Source organism: Danio rerio, chromosome 6, assembly GCF_049306965.1.
Source record: "Danio rerio strain Tuebingen ecotype United States chromosome 6, GRCz12tu, whole genome shotgun sequence".
Taxonomy (NCBI): domain Eukaryota; kingdom Metazoa; phylum Chordata; class Actinopteri; order Cypriniformes; family Danionidae; genus Danio; species Danio rerio.
In genome coordinates, this window is record NC_133181.1 from 41,918,040 (window position 1) to 41,929,456 (window position 11,417).

The 11,417-nt window shown below is 34.4% G+C and overlaps 1 protein-coding gene across 3 annotated transcripts; it reads left to right on the forward strand.

Annotated features, from left to right (window-relative positions):
• The first annotated feature begins 2,530 nt into the window (after nucleotides 1-2,530).
• Nucleotides 2,531-10,707, forward strand: si:dkey-195m11.8. 3 transcript variants are annotated; one of them, XM_021477213.2, is made up of 3 exons: nucleotides 2,531-2,646; nucleotides 2,967-3,071; nucleotides 7,086-10,707. In XM_021477213.2, the coding sequence occupies exon 3, from the start codon at nucleotides 7,094-7,096 to the stop codon at nucleotides 7,901-7,903; it is 810 nt and encodes a 269-aa protein (XP_021332888.1). In that variant the 5' UTR covers nucleotides 2,531-2,646; nucleotides 2,967-3,071; nucleotides 7,086-7,093; the 3' UTR covers nucleotides 7,904-10,707. The 3 variants fall into 3 exon arrangements, with proteins under 3 accessions (XP_021332888.1, XP_068078116.1, XP_068078117.1); XM_068222015.1 differs by lacking the exon at nucleotides 2,967-3,071; XM_068222016.2 differs by lacking the exons at nucleotides 2,531-2,646; nucleotides 2,967-3,071 and adding an exon at nucleotides 6,402-6,910.
• Nucleotides 10,708-11,417: the final 710 nt, after the last annotated feature.

Consider the following 11,417-nt stretch of genomic DNA (forward strand, 5'->3'; position numbering starts at 1 on the left):
AATGATGACAGAATATCAATTTTTGGGTGAACTATACCCTTTAAGGTTTTATTACTAAAAGGAATTTTATAAAAATGTTTCCAAAAAATAATATCAAATGAAAATGTTTTTTTTTTTTTTTTAAGTCTTAACCTAGTTTTCTTACAAGACATTAAAACTATTTTTATACGTCTCATACATGCTTGTTTAATGTAATTGTAATTTTGACTTCACTGAGACGGAGGGCCTGGTGGTTTTCATGTCTTTCATTAGACAGAGTAACGGCTGCTCAAACATTCAAACCTGCACATGACACAAACAAATGTTCCCAGACCAGCAGGAGCCACATTCACATTAGTTAAGGTTTTCTGTCTTTCATTTTTTTTTTTTGAATATTCATTTTATATTTTATGCACACAGCAAGGAAACTTTTCCATTTCAAAATTTTTCTTTTAAGAATACCAAAGGACTTGTTTTTGATTTTACATATTAAATATTTTAGGTAATGTGAATACTTTTAATGGCTTTGGATCTAAGACGGCACATAGATTTTATTTTGCATTATACTGTTCCATAAATGCAAAGATAATTAATTTTAATTTTTAAACAATTTTAGGCTATTAACAATATGAAGTGTGTTAAATATCACATTAAGTAGGTTTCCTAATCTATTAAAGGAAGGAAGAAAGGAAGGAGGGAAGGAAGGAAGGAAAGAGGGAAGGAAGGAAATGCCAGCATATAAAAAGATAAATACTTCAGTGCTTTTTTAACAATTTAAAATCTTAATATATTATTTTAATCAAAACAAACCAATCAATCAAAGCAATAATAACACTAGAAAAATAAAACACTAACATTTTGGTCACAATTTACACTCACTTTCCTTTGGCTTAGTTTCTGATTTTTCAGCTAAATAAATCACTTTACACTTAAGCTCTATTAGTTATTGTTAATTAATGTATTTACTGACATAAACTAATAATGAATGTACAGCGTTTATTAATCAGTTCAGCCTTCACTAATGTGCTATTAAAATCCAAATTCATGCTAACATTAGTTTATGCACTGTAAGTTAACATGATTTAACAATGAACAACTTAATTTCCATTAGCTAGCTTTGTAATAAATTTGTTGTTTGTATTAGTATAATAAGTTTAAAAAAAACATTATCTAAGACAACATTATATTTTAATAGTTTATCTGAAATTCATGTGAACATTATGGAACCATAAACATCCAAATAAGTGAAATAATAACTTCAATTTGAAGCAAATATTTGTTTAAAAGAACAGAAAAATCCATGCATTGCATAAACAAACATGGTAAATCTAAAAGGAATTTTAGTCCAGATTTTAAGAACTCGTAAATACTTACGACTAAATATTACATTTTTGGAATCTGTGTAAATAATCTAGCTACCCGAAACTGCAATGAGGGATTTTAAATGAGCGATTTTAAATTGAAACAACACTTGTTTTTCCAACGTAATTTGGTTCAAACTTTATGGGACAAAGTATTATCTTGGATAAAACAGAAAATATCTGTAAAACTTATCTTCTCATGGAAAATTATTGAGTTTGGGTTAATACTTAAGGATAAAAACATATATCTTATATAAAGAATAATTTGTTAATATTATAAAAAATATATATTCATAAATGTACATTTTTAAAAATTCCCCCAAGGCTAGTGGTGTTTAGAGAAGAATTTGTGATTAAGAAAAAAAATAATTTAAAAAGCAAGTTATATTTGTCAGATGATTTTGTTTTTATATTTTGAGAACTCTATTAGTACTTAACTTTCTTTATCATTTATTTTATTTTGTTATTTTTATTTACTCAATATTGTATTATTTTTATTGCTAATAAGGGTGGAAAGATTGTGAATATGCAATGATTGTGATCTTTTGTGTCATTTTTTAAAAAGTAGGAGGAATGCCAAGTGAATTTATTTTTGTTCATAATATATATATATATATATATATATATATATATATATATATATATATATATATATATATATATATATATAATGAACAAAAATAAATATACCGTATATTTCAATCTTGAATAATGTTCTCAAGCACTCAATCTTTATTCCAGAGATCGTCAACACTCCAGCAGAAATATTACAGCCAACAGCACCCTCAACTGTTTACTTCATAGAAGTTAAGTTATATTTTCATTTAGAGACGTTTTTATCTCCCAATTTGTTTTAAGAAAAAAATACGACGTGCAAAATCAAAACATAAAAATAATACTAACAAGAAACATGTTTAAAAAATGCAGTGCAGATTAAAATAAAAACATTTGTGTGGGTGACACTGTCGATTAAACAGCACCAAATCTATTTATTGACTAATTTCCTAAAGTCAGTCATTCTCTCTCTCTCTCTCTCTCTCTCTCTCTCTCTCTCTCTCTCTCTCTCTCTCTCTCTCTCTCTCTCTCTCTCTGCTAAAATACTTTGAACATAAAGGCAGGGCGGGGGAAGGGAGGATTTGGCTGGGGGAGGGGCTGTTGTCATAGGACAGAGGGAGGTTGTGCAGAGTTGCATAGAAGAAAAAAAGAAGAGGCAAGAAACAAAAAAAAAGAGTGTGAAGGCATGGCAGCGTAAAGCCTGGAATTTACTTACAACTGCTACATTGCAATGGAGATGCACAAAGCACTGGTATGTTCCTTAATGCATGTAAAATACTGTTTATATTTCAATCTTCTCTGCTATTCACCATGACGAAGTTACTAGCCGTTTGCATATGAAGTTAAAGTGAATGAGAGGGTAAAATGCATAATGTTTAATGGTAACGTTACGTGCATAGTGCTGATTCGTTTTCATGTTATTTTTAAATGTGAATTTGTGTGTTTAGTGTAGCTGTGTTTAAAAAAATGTTTTGAAACTATCATTTATTATATTGTTTGATATATAATGCAAAATGGAGTAATTATTTATTGTGATATGCAAAGTGTAGTAATAATTAATTCTTCTTTCAGGTTTCTGTGTTTATGAACAATGGTGGGAAGACTTTTGCACATCATTAGCTTTTACAATCAACTCACAAAAATAAGCTGATACAGAATTCTGGTTAAAACAGCATGGTGAGTGCAAAAGAGCAAACAGACATGTGCATTAATAATTACATTTTTGTTTTGTGCATATGTAAATGTGTTCATGCTGGACAAGATTCTCCTGGTAATGTGTGTGTTCAGCAGTAGCCAGAGAGAGAGTAATGACTTTAGCAGCTGTTTCTTTGCTCTCATCTCAAGAGTCTCTTCACTTTTTCTAGGACAAATAGTAAGTCTTGATTATTGGCTGATGCACTGATAAAAATAAAATATAAAAATTAAAATCTTTATTGTGTTAAAATTAAGTTTTTTGCCCATCAACATTGAATCAAAGTTCATTTGCAGTTCATGTAATTGGGTAATATTGTGACTGATTTAGCATTGCAGATTTGTTTGCTATTTGATTTGTTAGAAAAGTCATTGTGTGATGTACAACTTGGAGTGTGTGTGTGTGCTTGTGTGTGTGCAGAGGATGTGCTTTGTAAATAGATCCCAGGCTGAATTCTTAGCATTCCGTGTGCAGCCGTATTTATGGATGGGATCCTGTCTCTTCAGTGGAAAGTGTGTGAAATGGAGGGAAGCAGCAAAAGATATAAAGATAACACAGAAACAGCCATAGGCATTAACTATTCGGAATGAACAAGAGCATTTATGCGTAGCAAGGATTTGTTGGATTAGCCAAAAATCTTGACTCCAGAACTGTGGTGAATATAGTAATGTTGATGTATATTTGTTTAAAATGCTCTTAGTGTGCCGTCAGTCTCCTACTCTAGCTAGAACTTTACTGTAATCTGCCGATTCTAATCTGTCTTCATCTTCCAGAAGGCGAAAATAGACACACGTGCACACACACACACCCACTTATACTGTGTAAATATAACTCTTCAGTTAATCCAGCGTTCAGCACTGTTCGCTTTTTTAATTTGTCTTTAAATCATCAGAATGTGTGAGAAGGATGATGTGCGCACTGATTATGTGTTACTGAGATTGCACAGATTAAGACGCAAAGAATAGATCACATCTTGTCCAGATTACTAAGAGGTTCCATATGGTGAATTCTTGCTGCAGTCCAGTTGTGAAGTTGAAACGGTTTTGCCTCTACCACAATTACAACAAAGTAAGTGTCAGAAGGAAACAATACACCAGATGAAAATAGAGAAAGATCTTTAATGGGACTGTTTACTTTTTTAAAAGTTAAATTCAGTGGTCAATGGGATGCCAAGTAGTACAGGTTTTCTTTATTTTTAGGGTGTATCTTAGTATTCTGTCCATTTTTTAACAGCTATCTTTTTAAATAGTCGGGGAGAGTGTGGGCAGTAGTAATATCAAGGTATCCGTGGGATCCTAAAAAGCCTTACATCTACTAAAATGTTGTGTTGTAGGTCTTAAATCTTTTTTAACAGGTCTTAATTTTCCTTGGTTCGTGTATAGCTACCCAATTTGGCCATAACATCCATAGAATCACCAACAATCCCAATCTTAATAAAACTTATATCTCTTTATTTAAAATTAGAATTTAATTACTTTCCTTACGGTAACATTTGTTTAAAAGTTCTCTTTTTTTACTGATGGTGATATTGACCTGACCTAGATTTTTATTTTTAAATTATTATTATTGTATTATTAAATGTATTAAATTATAATCAATTATTAATAGGGCAAGTGAAAATCTTTTCCAACTGGGATATTCGAATAAAATCCTTAGTGTTTTGCCCTGAAAAAGTCTAAAATTTCATTCATAATGGTCTTAAAAATATCTTAAAATGTATTAAATTTAACTTGGTGAAACCTGCAGAAACCCTGAACATGGGGCAGTTGCAACAAGACTTAATCTAGCTCATTCAGGAAGCTAGAATGATGATATTCATATCACATACTCTCAGTTAGACTCTCCTTCAGTCTCAGAGAAATCAGCCAAATGTAACCGTTCCTTCAGTATAAAACCCTTTTTTAGTAAAAAAAAATTGTTTTTAAATGTTCGGAAAATTTCTCATACTGTCTAATCTGTTTTTGTGAAATATTATTCAGTTGTACAATTTAAATCATTGTTTTCTTAGCTTTACATAGGTATAGCTTTCAAGCGTTAAAGCTATTGTATCTCCCTAGCATAGACAGTTTAATCAGGGTTGACATGATGCTGCAACTGTCCAAAATTACAAAATTCATGTAAAACATGGTCATATTAACAATGTAAAATTTAATTGTATTTTTCAGTGTTGGGTTGTGGCTGGAAAGTGCATCCGCTGCTTAAAACATGTGCTGGATAAGTTGGCAGTTTATTCCGCTGTGGCGACCCCTGATTAAAAAAAAGAAAAGAAAATGAATGAATGAATTTAGTTTTATCACAGATTCAAATGTAATTTAATTTTTTTTTAAATAATGGATTAATTAATTCATTTCAAAGTTCGAAGAAGCTTCAGTCTAGATTTTTAGTAATTAAAATTGTTTTGTTCAGTTTTTTTAAGCCTGATAATTGGTTGTTGCTTGTTCTTTTAATAGTCTGTATTTATATGGACAATTTAACACATTCAGCTAGTTTACATTTTGAAAATAACATCCAACCTGATGTTTTAGAATTTTTTTATTATTACATGTTCATAAATGTTGCAACTCTCCCTTTGGGTTGTTGCAACCATCCCCTTGCTTGGGGACAGTTGCAATGTTTGATTTTGTCTTTTCAAGTTAAATTTTGCATATATTATCATATGAACACATATTATAGCAATGTGTGTGGGATCTATCTATCCAATAGATGTGGGTTTACTATATAAAAATTATCTGAGAAATTGCAGAAACAGCAAAAAAAATTCCACACTTCCCTACTATCTGCTGCAAAATTGGTATTCATATGCAGAATATTATGCATTTTTATTTAAATTCCTACAAAGTTTATTTTGCTTATTTTTTAAACAAGAAATAAAATGTAATATATATATATATATATATATATATATATATATATATATATATATATATATATATATATATATATATATATATATATATATATGTATATATATATATCAATAATATAATAGAATAATTACACAATACATCTTTATTTTTTTTATTTTTTTGTAGACTGTCTCTTTAAAAACCTCCTTAAGTTGGCTTGTGCAGTTAATTCCCAATGATGAATTTATTTATCAATAATGATTGATTGATTGATTCAACTCAAAAATCTTATTCAGAATTTTCATTTTTGGGTGAATTATGTGTTTCAATTCTTCCTTTATCTTTCTAATGGATTCATAATGAGTAAAGTAATGGAAACTTACATTATATTGTTTTATTATTTGTCTTTTCAATTTGTCTTTTTCAATATTTGTCTTTTTTCATTCATTCGTTTTCTTTTCTGCTTAGTCCCTTTATTAATCTGGGGTTGCCACAGACGAATGAACCGCCAACTTTTCCAGCATATGTTTTACACAGCGGATGCCCTTTCAGCTGCAACCCATCTCTGGGAAACATCCATACACACTCATACACTACAGACATTTTCAACCCAAGCTCATTCTGAAACGTAGCCCCGTGGACATTTCTGGAGACCGCGATTACGTGTGGCCGGAGGTACATATGGCCGCATTTGGTTTTTTCAAGCGAACGCTATGGTGACGCTCCTATTCGAATTCACCAGCTGATGGCTCGCCTTCGTGTGGAGAGCTTTCCCAACACAACCAGTCTTACCGGTTAGCTCGTCGTGTTATGTCGGTGAAAACAAAATCTGCACAAATACGTACCTCCTGGGACTTGTGGGGGAAATCAGAGCACCTGGAGGAAACCCAAGCGAATGCGGGGAGAACATTCAAACTTCACACAGAAATGCCAACTGACCCAGCTGAGGCTGGAACCAGCAACGTTCTTGTTGTGAGGTGACAGCACTACCTACTGCGTCACCGCGTCACTCAATAACTTCTTTTAAGGTTGCTAAATGAAATGTAAACTATCTATTTAAAAAAAGATCATACCCAATGCTCTTTAAACATATACAGTGGTAAAGAAACCTATAGATTGCATATAACTGTATCACTTTTATTTTATTTCCAGGTGTGGTAATGATGCAGTGGTCATCCGAGTGGGCGGAGCAACACTATGATGTCTCCTCCACCACATCTCCACCAGTTCATCCTAAGCCCCTCCCATTTCCTCAGCCCAGTCGTCCTGCATTCTCTGGCTACAGTGATGACATCAGTGCGCTCAGTGCCTCCAGCTTACTAAAGCGCTACGCCGAGAGGTACTCCTTCAACTCTGCCCTACCAGAACATGGGAGTTTCCTGAGAAGTGAGCAGCCCCAGGAGCCATGGCCAGGGGGGTACAGCACAGAGGGGCCTGCTGGTTTAGACCCACTGAAGGCCAGCGGAAGTGATCTCTCCGAGCCACAATACAGCAGTGCTCCCACTCAAGATTACCCTTCATCTTACAGCAGTCAGCATCTTCTGCCCAAACCATCCTATCTTCCATCACCAGCGTTTGCCTTGCCATCTGCATACTTGCCCCCTGCACCAGGCTACGCTTATCCCCAACAGTGTTACCCCCACAACACCCCATCTCTTCTGACCTCGGGTCTGCACACCCCTACACCTCTCCACGGGGCAGCTGAACTCCCACGAAACCGGAAGATCGGCTTCGACCAGTCCAAAACTGCCAGAGTGTCACCTTACACAATCAGGGATAAGAGTGAACGGCAGAATGGTGACAGCGGTGGAAGTGTCAACGAAAGCTGTGGGACGGACATCCAGAGCTATAGGCCAGAGAGACTTTCCACTCTGCCCGATCTCGAGGCAGATGCTGAGGGTAAGAGCAGTCACCTGCGGCCTCTGGAGACACGCTCTTATGGAGGTCCAGGACAATATACGTATCCCTGAGTCTACTTGATGTAGCCAGTTGATGCTTTTTTTATACGTTTATAGCAATACTTGAATGTATTAAACATCAGGACGAATGTTACTGTGGTACTGTGGTAAAATTTAATTGTAAAATCAGAAACTCCATAACAGAGCCATTTTTCATTCCCCAAAGAACCTGTCAGTGAACAGTATTCAGTTCTGTAAAGAACCATTTTTATGCAAGGAACAATGGCAAAATCTAATGAACCAGTAGAAAGATACCATGGATGCTCAAGCTAAATTTTAAATCGTCATTATTTAAGGCACAGATATACTTCAAACAAAATCAACAAACTAAAATGACGTAATTTCAAACAAAATCCAGGCAAATCGAAGTTATTTGGAGTACATTTTGGCAGTTTGAAGCAGCTGACCAAAGCAAACTTTTGGGGGAGTTCGTTTTAGCTCCTTTTTAACTTGTGTTAAACACCTTTGAGCTCCCATTGGTCAATGACGATAAGGCAATCAGTGGCTGTAACTCCGCCTTCTTTGATCCAGACAGGAGAACAACATCCAATTGCTCTGACACCAGACAAGAAGCCCACCTTGTTGCACCACATCTTTTTCATGAATTTGCGCACACCGGCGGCAAATAAAAAAAAAATAATAATAATAATAATTCCTTACGTTTATATAGCTCTTTTCTGGACACTCAAAGCGCTTTTAACGATGGGGGAATCTCCTCATCCACCACCAGTGTGCAGCATCCACCTGGATGACACGATGGCAGCCATATTGCCGCACACCACACACCAGCTGATTGGTGGAGAGGAGACAGAGTGATAAAGCCAATTATGATATAAGGATGGTTAGGAGGCCATGATAGACAGAGACCAGTGGGCAAATTCGACCAGGATGCTGGGGTTAAACACTACTCCTCTTTGATGGACATCCTGGAATTTTGAATGACCACAGAGAGTCAGGACTTAAGTTTGACGTCTCAGAAAAACAGCGCTCATTGAGCAGTATAGAGTCCCCATCAGTATACTGGGGCATTAGGACCCACATAGACCGAAGGTTGAGCACCCCCTGTTGGCCTTTCTAACACTATTTCCGGCAGCAACCTAGCTTTCCCATGTGGTCTCCCATCCAGGTACATACCCCTGCTTAGCTTGAGTTAGTGGCCATATAGGAGTTGCAGATAGCTAGCTGCCAGAAATCAGTGTAAAAATGTGATGCACTTCTTGTGTAGATGGCTGTTTGCTAGATGTTTATGAAACTGTTCTCTCTCAGCCACCATTGTTGTATTTAGGGCTAAATGACACATTTACAACCCCACCCACTAGAGCTAGGGGTGTCAGAGGGTTTCAAACAGTACTTCGTCAATCAGTCATTAATGATACAGAATGATATAGAACATAGTTTGAAGTATATCAGGGTCTTCATTCACCTTTCACATGTTTCAAACATGTTTGAGTTTCTTTCTTCATGTGAACACAAAAGAAGATTGTGGTAGAAGAATGTGGTAAACTCGCAGCCAAAAATGGTAGTCAGTGGATACCAGTTTACAACATTCTTCAAAATTTATTCTTTTGCATTCGTGAGGGTGATTAAATAATGATTCATTTTCCATTTTTTTGGGGAGCGAACTATCGCTTTATTAGAGGTTCTTCAGAAAACCATAAAACAACATTTTTAAAAGTTTATGAAACTTCAGATTGGGAAGATTTACTGATGTCTCTTTAATCAACATTATCATTATTCCTTACTGCCACTTTAACGGGACCTGTGGCACAGATACTCTTTTGTATCCTCTTTTTGTATTCTCTTCCTTTCCTCTTTTCCTCTTTCTGTCGCTCTATAATTATGCTGTGCAGTGAAGCACGTTATGGTGGCAAGCACTAAACCACCGCTTCAATCAATGAAATCCAAGCCAAAGGAAGACTGAAAGAGAGGAACGGAAAAGAAATAGAAGAAATAATGAACAAAAAAATGAAGCTGCGTTAAAGCACACATTTGAAAGTTTCATGTCACACGTGTAATATATGGTTCTCATTCTATTTGTATGTCAGTGGTGATAGTCATGGATGTTCTCCAACACTGAAGTCCGTGAGCTAAAAACACTCATATTTTAGGAATATTATGTAAAATTCCTCTATAAACTTTGAATGTAAAGCCGATTTTCCTCAGGAATTGTGAATGAAGCCATACTTTATGTTTATCTTATACAAATTTTAAGTTTTTAATGTCTAGTTAGTGTAGTTTTTTTGTTGTTGTCATGTCTGTCATTAAAATGAAATGTATTTGTAACTTTACTTACAGTATTTCAATGATTAAACAACGACTCGCCGTTTTTTTTACAAACTGCATAATCCTAGCTTTCCCAGGGCTGCTGCAAAAAAAGGCTAAAGGGATTTTTCGCAGTCTTTTCCACTATTCACCTATTGTGAGGTTTACTATGGGAACCCGCAGAGCAGTCCCAGCCCCCTGAGTTGATCACTGGATGTGTTTTCCTCTGACCCTCTGACCCTTCTCTGTTTTAAATGAGGCATGCAAAAGAATAGAGAGCTTTTGTTATGGTGAGGCACGCTGGACATACACTGAAATGTACAAACTGAACTGAAAATGACAGTTTAGTTAATATTTAATTTTGATAAATGTGTCAAATGTAACACTCACAAACGCATTACATGGGACAAAATCATGTTACTTCATAAATATACAATACGTTCTACCTCACGGTTACAATTCTGAATGTTCAAAGTATGCAATTGTGTATTACATGTTTAAATGTCTACCTCAAGAAAAAAACACAAAATAAAATCTATCATACCAATACAACACTTTTTCACTGTGTGTGTGTGTTTGTGTGTGTGTGTGTGTGTGTCTATAATTTAAAAACTATTTTTATGATTCTTATTCTCATTTAAAATAACAATTTTCTATTTTAAGATTCAATCCAATCTTGTGAGGCTAATGCTGAATTATATAGACATTGTTCCTTTAGAAACCATTATAAAAGTGTTATGGAAGCATTTAATATATCGTTAAAACGTATTAAATTTGAAGACAGCTGTACTTCTTGAAACATGATTTTATAAATAGGGATTCTTTGATATTTAGAATTTCTCACAAAAAAGTGATGCATGTTTAGCTCCCGTCACTTTCAAAAATGTAATATAAGCTCTGTTGTTGAGCTATGCTCAGACAGGCTGATAGGTCATGCTTAATCTGCTCCCACACCAACGATATGGCACAAGATTTCGGGGCCCTAAGCTATTCCATTATGGGACACAAGTCCTGAAGTGCCCTTTTTTTCCATATCACTCAATCTTCTTTTAAAATAATGCATTGTATACATTTTAAATGATTAGTTTTCTTAAAATGAATTTACAACTATAAACAATGGATATATATTTTTAGCAATTTGATATTTTATTTTGCAATATTATTACATAACAATTATAATAATAATAATTTTTAATAATGTTCTCACTATACAAAATATGGTAGAAAATGATGTAATATATAGTTTAAAAGCAAAATTTATACT

Excerpts from the sequence above, each read along its gene's own strand:
- si:dkey-195m11.8 (XM_021477213.2), top strand. The coding sequence starts at position 7,094 with ATGATGCAGTGGTCATCCGAGTGGGCGGAGCAACACTATGATGTCTCC.